This window comes from Elgaria multicarinata, chromosome 2 (genome assembly GCF_023053635.1).
Source record: "Elgaria multicarinata webbii isolate HBS135686 ecotype San Diego chromosome 2, rElgMul1.1.pri, whole genome shotgun sequence".
NCBI lineage: Eukaryota > Metazoa > Chordata > Lepidosauria > Squamata > Anguidae > Elgaria > Elgaria multicarinata.
The window spans coordinates 157195476-157214651 of NC_086172.1; the positions used below are offsets into that span (position 1 = coordinate 157195476).

At 41.6% G+C, this 19176-nt stretch overlaps 1 protein-coding gene across 1 annotated transcript in view; it reads right to left on the reverse strand.

The window, feature by feature from the left end:
* The window catches only part of FBLN5 (fibulin 5), a 62414-nt gene that overhangs the window by 41289 nt on the left and 1949 nt on the right, over positions 1-19176 (reverse strand). Inside the window, exons 2-4 of the mRNA XM_063147635.1 lie at positions 15237-15291; positions 11016-11067; positions 6500-6745 (exon numbers count right to left, since the gene is read on the reverse strand). Coding sequence (XP_063003705.1) covers positions 6500-6745; positions 11016-11067; positions 15237-15291 — 353 coding nt within the window. The remainder of the gene's footprint in view (positions 1-6499; positions 6746-11015; positions 11068-15236; positions 15292-19176) is intronic.

Consider the following 19176-nt stretch of genomic DNA (forward strand, 5'->3'; position numbering starts at 1 on the left):
TTCCATTCAGGATATACCAGACTTTCCTTGTTAGGGGGAAAAAAAAAACTTGAGACAGTTTGCAAAGCACAGAAGAGGCCCTAGAGGATGACAATGTCATGAAAAGCACCCACAAACTACCATGAATAAGAAAACACGATTGCCAAATAAATGGGCTCATCAGTTTCCCCTCTGATGCAGCTCTGCGTAGAAGGTTGGAAGCGTTTCCTTCTGTTTTTAACTAAGTGTTTTTACTTGTTAGGTCTGTACACAGACAAACTGTAGTTAGCATTAACTATGATTCAGGGAAGCAAACCAACTTAAACCCATGTTGGAGAGTGTGGAAGGTAGAGCACACAAACATTACATCTCAATCAGATCAATCTGGTATAATGGGTACACTGGGAAAATCTCTCTGCTCAGCCATAGAATTCACTAGTTGGCCTTGGGCCTCTGTGTCCTGACAATATAACTCTCAGGGCTCTTGTGAGGACCAAATGGGTAAAAGAGACACTCTATATGCTGTCCTGGGTTTCTTGAAAAATAAAAATGCAATAAACACTTCAGTTCTGGAAGACAAATATTCCAAATTGGTCTTGGGGGTTGTCTTGATGAGGGAAAAGCCCTGGGATGGCTCCGCACTGGCACAAGGTCACTTATATGAGACATTGCGGAGCCATCCCAGGGCGTTCCCCCAAAGCTCTGTTTTAAAAAAGTCAGGGACTTACCCCAACTTTTTCCTGTGGGCAAGGTGCAGATGCACAATTGCCGTCTGTCACCTTGCTCCGGTGTTGCGCCAAAGGTGTGTCCCAGCCAATAGCGACCCCTGATTGGTCGCCATCGCTGGAAAGGAAGAGGGGGAAGAAGGGGGCGGATCAGTGAGCCAAATGGCTGCTGGAACACTTCTGCGCTTCTCCACCGTGGCAGAAGGACGCTCCCCCCAGAGAAGCACATAAATGTAATATAGGTAAAAATGTTTTTTAAAAAATGTGGGGGATGCATGGCCACACTATGGTACCCATGCAATAAGGCCTCCGTGCCTCTCCAGCATGGCAGAAGGACGCCCATGCCAAAAAGGTAAAAAAAAAATATTTTTAAAAGTGGAGGATGCGCAGACGCACTGTGGCGCCCATGCCATGATGTGCAGTTGTGTGGCAGTGCATGGGCACAACGGCATGAGCATTGTGGCAGCAGCTCCTTTGGCTGCAACCCCCACACTTGCGCTTGTTGCCGTGGAGACAACCAGCAGGAGTGCAAGTGTGGGATTGTGGGGGCTTGAGGCGCAAATGCACCCTCATAGAATCATAGAATAGCAGAGTTGGAAGGGGCCTACAAGGCCATTGAGTCCAACCCCTCGTATAGACACCCCCCTGGTCTTGTACCAATCCTTATTGTTTACATGATGCACCCTCTTAGATGACTAGACTCCCTCTTGGTTGTTAGTCCTATCTAGAGTAGAACCACTGAAATGAATGGGCCATAAGTAAGGCTAACATTGGATACAACCCACTGTGCTGGAAAGGAAGCAACATCAATGAAAGAGGCTTTTTATCCAATATAAAATGATCAAAAAATAACAACAGAGACCATTTCTTTCTCTCTCCCCCTGCTGCAGTTTTTATTTGCTAACTGAATTCCATGATGGACAGTCAGAAAGGGGAAAACTAATAGCCAAACATTAAAGCCAGAGGACTGGTTCTTATGCTTGGAAGTTGGGATACCTAGCTCAAATTCCAGCTCATGCATGGAATCATTGGGTGGCCCTGGGAAAAGCCATTAGGTCTCCTCTTCAGTTCCACATCTGTAAAAATAGGAATACGAATGGCCTTCTTCGAAGGTTCATTGAGAGAAAGGATCAGAAAAGAACCACAAAGCACTTTGTATTCTGAAAAGTTATATATAAAAATGCACAAAGATTAAAAGGTTTAGATTGCGAATTTACTGGAAAGCTTCAACATGCCAAAAATGGAATTAGAAAAATAAAGATTTTTGCCCAGGAATGCAGAAGACATGTGAGGAGAGTGTACTTAGCATAAGATTCTGAATGCTGATAAGGAGATTCCTGTGCCTACACTTTTCCACGTCTCTGCACTAACTTTTAAAACTGTACTGCTATTCCATTCTTTACATTCAATATCGCTACATGCAGACCTTTTCTACATAAGGCATATATTGTGCAGTCATGATTCCTTATTCATGGTTGTTTATAGGTCTTTAGATGATGTTGTGATCCTTCAGTTTTGCTTCTGTTTTTCAGAGCACTTTCCTGGGGGGGTTTTTAGAACGGGAAAAATGAGGTATTATTTCTGAAAGCACTTTTTGTGCTTGTGTATTTGCACCATTACAATATAGCACAGCTCCACCTAGAGGTTATGTAGCAGAAAAGCAGGAAAGGAAAACCTATTTTGTAGGCCATCAGAGGGAAAGGAAGCAGCAGCCAAGCATCCCTCCATCATGCCTTGATCTGTATGACGCTATTAGAGGAAGAGGGAAAAGAAGTACCTGCTGAATTTTGCATAAGAATCTAGTGCCTGAATTAGCTTTCTCCCCTCTCCCTCCCCCCCAATCCACTTTCCTTTTGTATAAGCCACTTTGAGAGCCTTTTTTTTTACTAAAGGGCGGGATAAAAGTGCTATATTAAATAAATAATAAATACAGAGTTCAGATCTCAATTCTACAACAACAGAAAAACAGATGCAGCGATTAACAGCCTTTTGTAGAAAAGCTCGCAGACTCTCTCAAAGGAAGCATGGACAATAAATAAGTCAGGTATAAAGCTGGCTGCTTCCCCCACCCCTGGCACTATTTCTGGAATGGCTGCATGACAGGAAGACATTCTCCAGGTGAAGCACTTTCCATCACAGCATTTCAAGCCAGAAGACACTGTACCTGTTGTATTTCTACTTGGCATGGAGCTAAAGGCATAGAACCCTTCTTCCAAAAACATGGTAATCTTAGCTATACACTCCTTTTTGGATTCAACCCCCCTCCTTTGCGCTAAAAAGCACAGAGGTGACTGCCCCTACTATGAAACATAAAAAGTGCTGATGCCCTGCTTGTGAGCTTCCCTATGTGAGTAGAATGCTGGGGCCTGTCTACACGTCGTACTGAAGGCGCATGCATGCGCCCCCAGTACGCCCCCAAAACGATAGTGTAGACTGCAGTCCAGAAGAGACAGAGGAGGAGTAGGCTGGGGAATCCGGCCGCGTCCTTGCCGCCGCCGCCTCCCCGCCGGCCTCCTGCTGCCGGGGTAAGAGCGACCCGGGTCGGAGAGCTCGGCTTCCGCTTCCGCCGAGCTCTCCGACCCGGGTTGCTCTTACCCCATCAGCAGGAGGCTGGCGGGGAGGCGGCGCCGGCGGTGGCAAGGACGCGGCCAGATTCCTCAGCCGCCTCCTCCTCCGTCTCTTCTGGGCTGCAGTCTACACTATCGTTTTGGGGGCATACTGGGGGCGCATGCATGCGCCTTCAGTACGACGTGTAGACAGGTCTAGATAGGCCTTTGGTCTGATTCAGCACTGCTCATGTTAGCTTCGGCTAATGGGTGAACCTCCTACCAGTTGATGAGTTAGGTATGTGTGGCAACCTCTTTACTTCTCTTTATCTTTGCTCCTATTTTCTCTATTCTTAATTTCTTGATACAGTTATTCTCACTCTATGGCTGACATGGTTTTCCTAATCCCTTTCCATGTTTCTACATCTCAGCCTTTTTACCCTGCCTTCCCCAACCTGGTACCCTCCAGATGTTAGACTAGAACTCCCACCACTGGAGCTGCAGTCCAACACATCTGGAGGGCACCCGGGTGGGGAAGGCTGTGTTAAACACATTCACAGAAATGAAAACTAAAAAAGAAAGCTGACCCATTGTATTTCTAACAATACCAAACAAGGATTACGAAAACCATTCTGAAGCAGGAAATGGTGGGGTGGGGTGAAGGGAAATTGGAAGGAACTTTCAGCTTATGAATGTGTAATGAAAGAACGTGAGGCTCTGCTTCAGTCAAGATGTGCCAAGGGTTATTGGGCTGCGTTCTTTGAACAAAAGGGTCATTATTATGGCTAAGCATTCTAGAGCTTGAAAGAAAAACAGCCAGAAATGGAATGAGTTAAAAGGGTCACAGCCAGAACAAAAATGTTGGCTTAGATTTGTTACTTTATGCTTTGCTTCAGGACCTGGATCTGAACAGTTTCATTGTAATTTGCAGTTTGCTATGGGTACAATCATGGTCTTACCCTGAGCAAACCTGAGTCCTAAAACACACCTGTTTATGTTTACTGTATAATGTGTGTCTGAGAGACCTGATTTGGGATGCAGTCTTGCCAATGCAAACACATAGATGCTTTTTTGGTTATTCCCACTTAAACTCTGGTGTCACTCACATGAACAAAATTGCCATGCAAACTGCAGAGCTGGTCTTAGTAACATGATTCACACCTTTTCAGCACTTGTATAAACAATGTGAATTACTCTGAAGTGCAAGGCAGGAGACATTTGCACTAACATTTCCATGAAGGAATCCAGCAAGGTTTGAAGTTCCTGACGATCTGCTTAAAAGCTTGGGAAGAGCGAGTATGCAGTTGATCACCCACTACTCCAATGGTTTGTTCTTGTTGTAAGTAACAAGCAGAATTCTAGCTGCACCCCATTGCAAAGGGAATATGGGCCACTGGAACAGCAGGGCAGGAGGCAGCTCTGCTGCTGCATACTCCCTCATTGATGCTGAGCTCTTACAGCAGGGGTGTTCAACCTCAGGCCTGTGGGTGGGTGTCGTCTAACCAAAGCAACGCAGATCCACAGCCACCGCGGGGCTTTCCCCATGCATAGACAGCCCCCAGGACTGTCTCTTAATTGTAGCAGGGCAGGACTCAGGCACTGGTCATTCCCAAATTGCAACCTGAGATACTTCTTCTCTGGGGGTATCAGAGATTATCAGGGCTGCAGGCTTCCTGGATGGGCAATGCTTCACACTTGGCTGTCAAACCAATTGCCATATTTGGGACTGAGAAGTGATTTTCACCCGCCAGACTGGCTAATGACCAAGGGTATGTGTCTTTCACTGCAGAGTATGAGTTGGCCATTTGTCGAAGCCATCAAGTTTGTTCTAACTATTCCTAAATTTGGCAGACATTTCTGGCATGCCTTAGGGCTGGACTGCTTTCTTTCCAGTTCTGCAGATTATAGGATTTTAATTGTGAATCAATTCTCACATTAACGTTTGCACCATCTTTCTCTTTTTCTCCCTAAATGTGGGGAAATGACCATACAGAATAAATTCACCAGGATCATGTGCTTATAAAGACAGCATAATCACAAATTTCTGTTTGGGTGGACCGAATGTTCATGCTGGTTTCCTAGCGCAAAAGGATTGCAGAGGACGTTCAACTATTGTTGGATGTTTTGTACCAGCTTAGAGTATTTACTACACGTATTTAAGAATGTAAGAAATGCCTTGCTAGATCAGACAAAGAGCATATCTGTCCTAACATTCTGTCCCTAGAAGTGGGCCATCATATACCTTGGAAAGTTCATAGGCATGGTGTAATAGCCTCATCCACGTTGGAATGAGATATATGGTACACTGGCATGGAGTAGATACCAACCTAAATATCCAAGAATAAGTTCTTTGTTAATACTGACCTAGAAACCAAAACCGTCTTCCCTACTCTGCCAAATGTTTGGCTTTACCAGTAGGAAAGGATATTTATAGAGAGGTTCATGCGTAACAACCAAACTTAGCTAATGCAAGTGTCTACAGTGCAAACGCAAGAAAACCTTTTATGGATATTTACCGTATGAAGGAGTGAATAAAATGTATCATACATAATGTCAATGTGAAACCGTATTGTATTAATAAAATACAGGTTGATTTTAGAGCCCCCACAAAACAGATTATATGCATCTCGTGAACAGAAGAAAAGTCATACCACCAATCATTCTGCAATGGATATATGCATATCTTTTGTCTGAAAATTTAAAGGAAGTAAGAACCTTTGGTCCCACTGTACAGAGAGGCCAATGACTGCATTATTGACAGTGCCTCTGGCATGGGACAGAACCACAGCCTCCAAAAAGCAGTCCAGACAACTTTTACTTTCAGTCTGTTCCCTTCCTTTCCCTCTCCTCCATTCCTTTGGTTTTACAGCTTTCAATTCCATGCATGCTAATGGGTTGACTAAAGAGATATTCTTATCCAAACATTGAGTGTCATCAGTCGAGAATTTTATTGCACGCATGTTACTGGACACTCACGGTTTTTCACAGATTTTAGAGTGACAAAATAAACTTGTTTTAATCCAAATCTTATGTTGTAGTATAAATTGTCCACTAGAGGACTTCTCAGTGAAAAGTGCTCGTTTTGAAAGCGGAAGAGAACCAGCACCTAAGAGGACCACTTAGTCATGGGAACAAATAAGGGTAAAGGTGGTGCAATAGCAAAAATAATAGGAAATAAATTGCAGGTAATAATCATAACGCAACCATCACTTAAATATGCACACAGGTATAAGATATTTTGTTACTTACCCACACACTGGTTATTTTCATTCATTTGGTAACCAAACCGGCAAATCAGAGGAGCTCTTGCAGCAGTAGGGTAATTGGGAGCTGGAGCGGGAGCTGGAGGTGGTGGGTATACACTAGAGTAAGGATTCATATATGGTGATCGATAAACAGGATTTGTTCGTGGAATACATAAATAGCCACCATTCTGGTTAACGCACACCATATCTCCTCTACAGGCCTCGGCAATAGTTCGACATTCATCAACATCTGAAAGAATGCAAAAATGGAACAGTCAGTACAGCTCTCTGCTGATTACAGGGTGTGTTTTTTAGCTGATTAACCAACTGCAGTTTGAATGAATAAATTAGTAATTAATGTAGCTATATTTAATTAATGAATCAGTAATTAATTACTTAGATTTTAAGTATATTTTCATATTCTCAAAATTTCAATATTAATGCCTGTCTCAGATATTTAAGAAAGTTTACAATAACTCATAAGAACATAAGAAGAGCCCTACTGAATCAGACCAATTTAGTCTAGCATTCTTTATTCCATATGGGAAGCCCACAAAGCAGGACATGAGTGCAATAGTATTTTCACATTTCCCATCAACTGGAATACAGGGTCATAACTAGCTTTTCTACACGAGGCATTGCTCATGTGCCTGCCATTCCTCCTCACGATTATTTACGGTTGTAACCTCCAGTTTCGCTTCTGTGTCTAACCTGCACTTTTGGTTACTTTTTTTAGAGCAAGGAAAATGTGGTATTTAATTGTAAAAGCTAAAGAAAGAGAAATTTCCTTTTGTGCATTTGCACTATTTGGCTATACTACAGTGCCAGCTAGAGGTTATGTAGAGAAAAAGCAGGAAGGGAAACATTCTTCACATAATGCTTGGATCTCAGTTCTGTGACAAAACTGAAAGTAGACCCAGAAGACCCAGCAGTCGCCATTAAAAATTAGGGAAAGACATTTTGTTTATAAGAAGAACTCTGCAGACATCTTCCTATAACCTCCTGAAAAAGGCCTTAAAGAATCATAGGCCGAAACGCATCTGGCTTTTCAATTTAAGAATAAGAAGTTCAACATCTTATAAACCACATAAAACCTCTCATCTCACATTCACTGATTAAAATAGATCCTAAAGGTTTAGTTGTTTAATCTACCAATTACATTGATAGACAGAGCGATCCTTTGCATATTTACCTGGACGTAAATCCCACTGAGTGCAATGGGATTTATTCCCAAGTAAGATGCATAGATTCTACGTCTTCTAGTCTAAAACACATGACATTTTCATAACACAATTATTTTATTATTTTATTATTTATTTATTGCATTTTAATACCTCCCAATAGCCAAAGCTCTCTCACAACTGAAGTACAATGTGGGATACCCACCAACCATAAGCAGAACTCTGGAAGAAGCAGAGGGGCTATTTTTACTGATTCCTCCTTCCCTCTGCAATGACATGAAACACTGCTCCAGAGGGTTGTGGGGGACCCCTCCAGAACAAAGTGGGATAGGATGCTGGGTGCTGCAGAAGAAGCAGTAACTGAAGAAAATTGCTTCCCTGCTGCTTCCTCCAGTGGGAGCCTCTACTAGATCTCATTCCCTTTCACAAACAGAAGGACCCCTTCCATTTGTAGGCCACTCTGGATCCAAGCTTACAGATATACCCCTATTCAGCATGATCTAGTCTTAATTGTGCATTTTTAAATCAAACTTGAGAGCTCCTTGACATTGCCTGTCTCGTGCTCTCATGTGGGCTGACCGTATATGCGCAGTACATGGTTTGTGCATATGGTGAGGTGGTAAATGCCATTACCTAGATCCCCATTTTTATCATCTTGCCATGCCATTGCTAACAAGCTATTTAACTGTGCAATAAAATCTAGGTACGCACTGAAAATAATAATCAGGATATAGGTTCCTTTATTGCACATAGCAACAGTGAGATTTGGCTTAAACTATACAACTGAAAAAGTCCTATCTATCCTTCATGATTTTTATCACATTTAAATATTAGCTCATACCGTACAGGACACTCTTACCAGTGGAGCAGTTGTCCACTTTACCTTACTCTTATATTTTCAGGAAAAATATGAAAGCTCCAGTTTCTCTTTCCTTCTAACATGTGGCTTTATCACTAATTACAAATATCTAGAATCTTTTTCTGCTAATGCATTTGTTTAAGCCGCAGCACCGGGATACAAATTTCAGGTTGTGTTTCCCCCATCTGTCCTCCGATGGTTTGATTTGGCAGCTGTGAAACTTGGCTCTTTTACACTCTTGCTTGCATAAACATAGATACAGGATGTTAAACTCTGAGGATTTGTTTCAGATCTCCTCTTAGCTCTCTCACTAACATTTTTAGGCTCTTTCATGTTGTATTGAACTGACTTCAGACAGATACAAACTGATTAACAAGATTCAAGAATGGCCGCCTTTTTGGAGAATCAAGGTTGTTCACATTTGGGGGAACACAGCCATTTTGTTATTTGATCATGTGTGCGTGCATATGCACGTGTGTGTGTGTGTGTGTGTATTTTGTGGAAAAGATTGCAAAAATTATTATGTGCCCATATATAATGATAATACAATGCAACTCATGGATTCTTGACATATGATTCATGAAGTCCATTATCCCAAAATCCTAAAACAGCCCTGTCCAATCTGGTGTCTTTCAGATGTCTTGGATTACAAATCCCATCATCACCAGCCAGCATGGCCAGTTGGGGAAGGCTGCCTTTGGGTATTAAAGGGTACCTATATCAAACTCACATTATTAGAATCCTTGTTGCCCCAAACTCCTAGGGCAGTATCCAATGGGACGCTTATGCTCCCACTGATTCCCTTCTGCAAGCAGTGGGTCCCGCCATTCCATTACGCAAGCAGGACCCACTGTTTATGCAAGGGAGATTTAGCACTTCCTAGAGGAAGCCTTGAAACAAACAGAAATGCTCATTTCTGAAAGGAGGCAGGTTGGTGAAGCTCCCTTTTGTGAGCTCTACCAACCTACTTCCTTCTAGAAAAGAGCATTTCTGCACATTTCAGGTTGCACCTGGAAGCGCTAAATCACCATAGCGCAAACAGTAGGGGCTGATTGTCTCCTGGCAGGGCACAGGACAAATTATTATTATTATTATTATTATTATTATTATTATTATTATTATTATTTCTTACCCTCCTCTACCTTTGGATCGAGGCGGGGAACAACATTAGAACAGGAATCAATACATCTTAAAAATTCTTGATTTAACATTGAACTGGATAGGCCTGCCAGAAAAGGCTAGTCTTTAAAGCTGCCTTAAAATCACACAGAGAGTTAATTTTACGAATCTCCTCCGGCAGGCCATTCCACAATCTGGGGGCGACAGAAGAAAAAGTCCTCTGGGAAACTGATGTCAGCCTAGTTTTAGCTGACTGAAGTAAGTTCACCCCAGAGGACCTGAGTGTGCGGGGAGACTGTATGGGAGAAGGCAATCCCGCAGGTAATTACGTGCCCCATTTTGATACTGGCCCTAGATAGCTACTAGTAAAGAGGATGAAGAGACCCACTTCAGGTTGTAGATTTGGAGGTAGCATTAAAGGGCAGAAAACTGCCAAGTACTTAGTTGATTATTAGATTATTAGTTTTTTAACCACAATGGTGGAATTATCTGAATTTCTGACCATGATATCTTGGACAATGCCTCTATTTACCATATGTCACCAATTTCACAGCAGCCTTTCATGAACAGCACTTTCATTTTGCTGAGATTCAGTCCATCCAGAGTTTTGTTATTTACATAGCTAATATAAATGTCATGCTTAGCTGCCAATTCTTCTGGTTTCTTTGAAATCCAGGGTGCTGAAAAATACAGGAAACAGTCACTGGCCAATTTGACAGATCCAATTTCAGTCAGATAAATCAGAATTGCCAGTGATTTCTTTCTCTTCCCGTTTTCGCTCTTTGCTTAGAAATTTCAGTTTAGAAATAAACATTTTGGTGGCCATACTGGATGCCATGAAATGAGTACAAATATTCAGTTGCTAAGAATGGATTTGAACCTATGAGCTTTTCTACATGATGTTGTTAATTTGCTGCATATACTTTGGTTTTGTCGCAGAATTGAGATTCGAGAACTACACGAGGAGCATTTTCTTTTCTGCTTTTCTATTACATAACCTCTAGGTGGCACTGTGGTATAGTGTTATTGTGCAAATACACAAGATGAAATAGCACTTTCTTTCACATTCACAATTAAATGCCGCATTTCCCCTGTGCTAAAAAAATTGCTGAAAATGCTGGGTAGACACAGAAATGAAACTGAAGGGTCACACCTTCATCTAAAGAACCAGTAAAAAGTCGTAAGTCGCTGAGGAATGCACATGAAGAGCGTGCACCAGAACCCATTAATACCTGAATGAGACATTTCCATATTGAAAGACAAAAGCATAAACAAAATGTTTTCACCAAAGACGCTACACATAATGAGTTGTTGAAGCCTAGCTTGAAGGAAATGAGGAACTGATGTAATCAAAATCCTACCTAAGCATTGGCCGGAGGCACGGTCCATCTCAAATCCATTTGAGCATTGTTGCTAAAAAGAGAAAATAAAGGGTAGTCAGTCAATTGCAAAGGATACAAAACTACAGATCAGAAGAAACATTCTCCACCAGAAGAATCAAGCTGGCATTCTCCTCACTTCCTTTGCTTGCACACTTTTTTGCTGAGTTCAGAAAGGTACAGTACATAAACAAATCCAGGTACGACTTTAAGGACCCCAAGAGAGAACTCCAATGGACAAAGTATAGGCACAAGAGTGGAGGCAATAGGACATGTGAAAAGGATCTAGGTGTCTTAGTTGATCACGAGCTGAACAAGAGCCAGCACGGTGATGCGGTTGCAAAACAAGCTAATTTAATCTTAGGCTGCATTAACAGACACATTGCTCCTAGTTCATGAGAAATAAGATGCCCTGTTTGGATATTCAATTTGAATGCACGGGGCTGACCCCACACCCACTCATCAATAACACATGCTGGTCACACACCCTTGCCTGATGCATGATCAGCTCAGTCTGGACTGCAGGGGGCTGCCTTGTACATGCTTAGGGTGTTTTCAACACGGATAAGGGGACATTGCTCAATTAGGGTCCCTGTTCCCATGGAGGTAATCCTTTGTTTGTAGAAGCAGCCCCTGCCCTGCTACCCCACCAGCCATTTCTTCAAACTGATGGCGCTCACATAGCAGCAGAGGTGTGGTTGGCATGCTCAACAGCATTGAGGGGGCAAGGCTACCCCCATGCATTTTTACACATACAGAATGCCTGAATAGATCAGGTTGCTTCCTGAGTACTGTGTCTAGATCTGGTATTAAAGGGAGGCTGGATGGCCATTTGTCAGGGATGAGGCAGTTGCATCCTACATTGTTAACAAGGTTAAGCCCAGGTTCACTTTGTCATTAAATATGCATCTATTACACTAAAAGAAGAACTGTTGCAAAATTATCCCACAAATTCTGAGCCTGGTTTATCAGTTGTTCAAATTGGGTTTTGACATCTGCCAACATTTTGATGAGGTTTTAATTCTGATGTCCTTTTCAGAGAGAAAGCAAAGAAAGAATTAAAAGATGCAAATTTCCACACATTTTGTGCATATACTTTTTAAAACAAAATAGCAAAAAATGAGCTTGCTGAAAACTAGTGTGTTCAAAATACCAGGTGGCTCAACTGAATCATTGGCTTTAGTTTCTCCAAATTCCATTGTGCATCTTCTGGCAGACCATTAGAGGATCTTGCTGGGTGAACATGAGGTCTTCAGAAGACCATCCTCTCTCCCACCTCTTTCCCACATTTCTCCACCATTTACCATTAGCAGTGTTTAACCCTCCAAATACAGCACTCTTCCATATAAGATGCCAGCTTGTTTAAAGAACACAGAACCTAATAACTGTATTATTTGGACGCATGTATACATTTATTTTAAAGAAGGGATTTGCAGAAATACACCAGTGTATCCAAAACTACCCTGTGAAATCCCCTTCTTATTGACATGGGCCTATTCCCTTCTGTGCAAGAGTTTAGGTAAGCAGTACAGACTCTTCTGTTTAAAACTGCCTTCAGTTGAATTTTGAATTGGCTTGTGTGTTCACAGCAGCATCACAAAGTATTCTATGTGCTTGCTATTATAGTGGTTATGTCTTGTATATCAGATGATACACTTGTCTGTATGCTGCATTATGAGGGGACACCCTAAACATTACTTTAAATACATAAATGAAATTATTGGGTTGTTTAGTTTTACTGTATATCCCCTTTGTAAGTATAACCAGGGGAGTCAAAGGCAGTCTCTCCCACCTTTCATCTTTCAGATAACTTGAATTATTCCTCAGTACAGTAGCACTTTTATTTTTAGTTATTGTGCAGTATAATTTATATTTATTTATATTTATTTATTACATTTATATACCACCCCATAGCCAAAGCTCTCTGGGCAGTTTACAAAGGTTAAAAACAGTGAACACTAAAAACAAATATAAAAATTTTAAACCATCAAAAGTATAAAACATAATAAAAAGAAATAATCTTAACACAACAGCTTTTTCTGCAATTAAATAATGACAATCTCTAGGGCGGTCCTTTTTACCCAGCTTTGACTCTCTCCCCTTCATTTTTCTTCATCCCAAAATCTGAAATAGCTTCCCAACTATAACATTAGCATTTGCTAGCAGAGTGGATGTAACCAAAGGTGCATATGTAACATAAGAGATACTTATACCTATTGTGATATATACGCCTTATACAAGATACCCTGGAAATGGCAGTGTGGTGGGGAGAGAAGAGACTTTCATTTTTATTAGTTATAATGGTATTTCATCTCAATCAAGGACATTAACTTTAACTCAATTACACTGCACATTGTCAAAATACTAAATGGGGATATATCCACAATTTGGAAAAAAAACAAAAACCTTACACCTAACTCTAATTCGGCAGCCTGTAAGCCTAATTTCCCCTTGGCTTCACAACTGAAGTGACAGACATGCACACCATTGAATGCTGGCTCAGCTATCACTTGTCTCTCTCCCTGTATGTTTTAGGTGTCTGTTTGCCTTCCTATGTTTAAAAACACTGCAAGAATATTCTTGTATTTAGACATTCATTAGCTGTTTTACAATTTATTTATTTTAAAAGGGATGGGTTTTTTAAGTGCAAAATTGCTCTGGCAACGGGAGGTGAGGATTCTTGACAGAGGCCAGACAATCAGCATCAGTGTGTGCTTAAAACCTGCAAGCCATTTAAGAGGGATAGTTGTGGGCTGGGCTGAATAAAGTGAGGCTGGTTCCAGCATAGCCTCACTGCTCTATAAATGTATGTGTCTCCATCCTTCAGTGAAAAGGCCATGTTAGCTTGTACATGAACGATTCCTTAAATTAGTCATCCACTTAAAACAGCAGTCCCAAGGATACTTTTTATTAACATACATTTGCACTTCACTTCAGGCTTAGAACGGAAACCTGTACGTGTCCCCAGATATTTTAAGGCGAAATTAATACAGCATTTGCTTCTGCTTTCTGGGGAGTGGTTAGCTATTATTAATCTTGGAAATCTTTTTAGATAGAAAAGCAATTAAAACATTTTATAAATATGCCAAGGCAGTCTTTTTGTTAATGTAATCTTTTGTTACAGCCCTTGTGTTGTGTAATTCTGTTCTGGAGATGCTTCTATAGGTAATACATTTGCAGTCATCTGGCAGGGGTTTACACGGCCCTGCCTTAACCACACTGTCTGCCAAGTTATTGCCCTTAGGGTCAACACCTAACAGGTGTTGTTAATCAGAGCCATGGATGGGTGTGTGGATGGGCGTGTGGATGGATGGATGGGTGGATGAAAAATGACTGGGTTTGAAAAAGACAGAATGAATATGAGAGAGAGAGAGAGAGAGAGAGAGAGAGAGAGAATAGGTGCTACAAAATGAAAGAAAAGAGATGTTCCCATTTACTTTGGGCTTTGGCCCCGCCCACCAGCAGTCCCTGGTGGGCGGGGCCATTCCCAAGAGGAATGCAGCCCTTGACTTTAAAAAGATTCCTCATCCCAGCTTTAGTACATCATGATTTTGACTCAGCAACATGAAGATGTTCTAAGGTTGACTTGAATTTATCATGATCCTGAGTAAGATTTGTGTAGCTGAATGTGTGACCTTAGGAGACTGCCTTATATCAGCTCAGAATATTTGTCCACCAGTATTGTCTCTGGTTGGCTGTAGCTCTTCAGGGTCTCAAGCAAACAAAGAATTTTTCCATCACCCACAATCTGATACTTTTACTTGGAGATGCCACCATGGACTGAACCTAAGCACTTGTACACAAAAAACATGTGCTCTACCACTGAACTATGGAGGTGAGGGGAAGATGTCAAAGCTGGTAGAGTCAAGTTATAGATAGCAGCACTCGGTTAATACTATTCATGTGGCATGATTTTGCCAGGGCACTTTACCAGAACCTCTACATTTTTAATGCAACGTGTTCGTTTTGGTTTTGCCAGGGCCATATACCTTCATTACTTTTTTGCCATGTTGATAGAGAATGAGTCGTCAGCTCATTTTAGGCTCCAGTTCTGTCTGGATCTAAGCCATTAGTGTCACATGAATCTATAATTGTATTGCTTCCTGGTCCACCTCTTTGCTAGTCCACTGTAATGACATCCCTTGGTATACAAAGTTGACATATTTCTGCATGCGCGCGCACACACACACACATATATCTCACCTGCATCTTCCCACGACTTATAAGGCAGCCAACCACCATGAAAATGGTCAATATCCTGCAATAGGAACAAAACCTTATCATATGCATGGTCATTAAGTGGACCTGAGGTGAGAGTAAACCAGCCATTTTCTGATGATATTATATTATTATTATTATTTTATTACATTTATATACCGCCCCATAGCCAAAGCTTTCTGGGAGGTTTACAAAAGTTAGCCCCACTGCATTCAGACGTACACCAGAAGAAAGATTAGTTAAGGTCAACTATCATAATCTGAGAACTGGAATTATAATCTTGAATTATCTCAGCCATCACCTGAGATAATTCAAGGTTTAATGGCATGGTAACAGAGATTAAAATCAGGTCCTGAATATCCAAAAGTTAATTGAGTATTTCCAAATCATCTGAGAGCCAAGGACCAAACTATGCATGACATGCAGGTGCATACAACTTTGCTCTGAAACTTGAAACAACAACAATCCTGAAAGCAGCTGGAAGTTGTGAGTTTCAGTAGAAGAATGGCAGCAGAGCAGAGGTGGATTCTAGCTATTTTTCTTCTCAAAATTGACCTCCTGCAGTTGCATTTCATTCTGCAAAGGAAAATACATGATTATCCATTTCTTTTCCCACCCCATAATGAAATGAAAAGTAACTGTGCATGTGTACAGGTATTTGAGCAGGGGGGAATGGCTGGAAAAAAGGGGGGGAAACAGCTCTTCTTCCTCATCCAACCGTTCAACCAATGAAATTCACAGTGTTTTAAAAAAAAAGTCAAAGAAAAGATACACGTGGCTGTGCATAATGTGGCCCAGAGGGGCTTCCCCCGCGACCCCCACGAACTGAAACTGAAGGAATATTTCACTCTTACAAAAGTTTACTTTGGGGTATGTAAGAATAATTAGAGAAGCCCCCTCCCTCTTTGTTTCTGTACAAGTCACTGCCCTGCATGTATCTCTTCACAGGGCAGGTAATACTATTGTTCCTCTGTGATTAAATAACACTGGCCATGTTTGGATGTCACAATAGTCAATGGTGGGTTAATAGTCAATTCACAGTTGGTTATTTTGAGGGTACTCCCCACACGATTAAAGAAATAATCAAACATGTGTTGGTTATAAGCAACTGTGAGTGAATTATTAATCCATGGTGCGTTGACTAACTCATCCCCTGCCCGCCCTCCCGCCCTCCTCCTCCTCTCAGTTCTCTCGCTTGTATCCCATCATCCCTTGCTGTCGAAAATAGAGTTCTGCCGGCCTGAATAGAGCAGCAGCAGCCACTTTGACCGCTCTTGCCTAGCGACTCTGTAGCTGTCAAAAATAACCAATGGTGCCCTCCACACAAAATAATAAACAATGGTGGTTTAAATAACATCATTGGTTATTTGTGTGGGTTATTTCGGCAAAACAATCCATCATGGGATAAAAAACAACAGCCTGCCACATGACACAATAAGCCAAGGTGGGTTAAATAACCCACCATGGATTATTTAACCCATAGTGGGTTATCGTGTCATCTGATCACAGTTATTACTAGTTCACTTCAAGGCTCAATTTAAAGTGTTAGCATTGACCTTTAAAGCCCTCAATGTTTTGGTATCAATTTAATTGAAGGGTGCCTTCACCTATATGAAACTGCCTGGGTCTTAAGAATATCCACAGAAGTTAATCAGTTAGATCAGCGGGCCCAAGAGACAAGGGTTTTCAGTAATGGACCCATATTTATGGAGCTCATAGAATCATAGAACAGCAGAGTTGGAAGGGGCCTACAAGGCTATCGAGTCCAACCCCCTGCTCAATGCAGGAATCCACCCTAAAGCATCCCTGACAGATGGTTGTCCAGCTGCCTCTTGAAGGCCTCTAGTGTGGGAGAGCCCACAACCTCCCTAGGTAACTGATTCCATTGTCGCACTGCTGTAACAGTCAGGAAGTTTTTCCTGATGTCCAGCTGGAATCTGGCTTCGTTTAACTTGAGCCCGTTATTCCGTGTCCTGCACTCTCGGAGGATCGAGAAGAGATCCTGAAGGAGATCAGTTTTGCTCCCTTCCTCATTTTATGTGATCTTTGGGTTGGCCTAAGAAAGGCATTGCACTATATGTAGGGTGACCATATGGAAAGGAGGACAGGGCTCTTGTATCTTCAACAGATGTATAGAAAACGGAATTTCAGCAGGTGTCATTTGTATGCATGCAGCACCTGGTGAAATTCTTGCTTCATCACGACAGTGAAAGCTACAGGAGCCCTGAAGGGGGAATTTCACCAGATGCTGTATGCATACAAATGACACCTGCTGAAATTCCCTTTTCTATTCAACTGTTAAAGATACAGGAACCGTGTCCACCTTTCCATATGGTCACCATAACTATATGGATTTTGGTATTTTTCTCATGGCCAACATGGCTTCCTTTGGTTTTACATAAGAAGAGCCATGCTGGATCAGACCAAGGGACCATCTAGTCCAGCATTCTATTCACAAAGTGGCCAACCAGCTGCCTACCGAAAATCCATAAGCAGGACATGAGTTCAACACCACCCTCCCACCCATGTTCCCCAGTAACTGGTATACATACGCATACTGTCTCTGATACTGGAGGTAGCATAAAGCCATCAGGACTAGTAACCATCAATAGCCTTATCCTCCATGAACTTGTCTAATCCCCTTTTAAAGCCATCCAAGGTTGTGGTCATCACTACATCTTCTGGAAGTGAAGAAGTCCTTCCTTATCTGTCCTGAATCTCCCACCAATCAGCTTCACAGGATGACCTCAGGTTCTAGTACTATGAGAAAGGAAGAAAAATGTCTCCCTATCCACTTTCTCGACACCATGCATAATTTTGTGCTACTCTATCATGTTTCCCTCTACTAGGCTTTTTTTCTAAGCTAAACAATCCCAGAGGTTATAACCTTTCCTCATTGGGGAGTTGCTCCAGCCCCTACTCTATAAGAACCATTTTTAGATGTAGTGATCAGAACTGTAAACAGTATTCCAAGTCTGGTTACATTATAGATTTGTAGAAGGGGAATATACTATTGACAGTTTTATTTTCAATTTCTTTCCTAAGGAATTGAAAAGATTAATTTCTTAAGATATTTTTTATAGTACACTAACTTTCCCTTACAGCACACAGCTTGGGAATTACTGGGTTAATCTCTGACCTGTGTTAAATGCTAGACCAGTCCTTCTGAAGCTTGCATCCTCCAGATATACTGGCCCACAATTCCCATCATCCTTAGCCAGAATGGAAGTTGTAGTCTAACACATCTGGAAAGCACCAGGTTGGATTACACCAGAATTAATGAATATAACTATTATTCTTATTAAATGGGTACATTTGCTGGAGACTGAGGTCTTCTTTTTAAAATTATGGATTGATTAGTAATTATATACCACTTATTAAAATAAAATCTCTAAGCAGCATATAACAGTTTTAGGAAAGTATTACTATTGCTACTCCCAGAGTTTACAATTTCCAAGACTCAAGTGGATGCCAACAATACATGTCTCATATCATACAGGAGATTGACAGTGCTATTCACAGTTCTGACAGCAACTTCTAAAACCCTTCAGAACAAGACTCGGGAATAAAAGCACAGCAAAACTAAGCAAATCCCTCAGCTGGTAATCCTACGCAGGCAGATGTTGCTAGCATTGGCAGGCTTTTCCTCTCCCAGAGACTCACTCTTTAGAGGTATTTGCCTAGAACTGGAACCAATACATTTTGAAGTGCTATGTCACCCATCATGTAATGCTGCACTGTGTCTATGGATCTCCTAAAGGCTTTCCAGAGAGATAGTAGTAAAACTGCAAAAGTGTACACTGCTGCATGAGCAAATGCAGATTCATTCCCTATAGCAAGCAGAAGGGAAAATGAAGCTGTTGCATACATTTGCACAGCAGTAAGCACAGTTTTGCCACTGAGTATGCGTAAAACTTGACAGGGA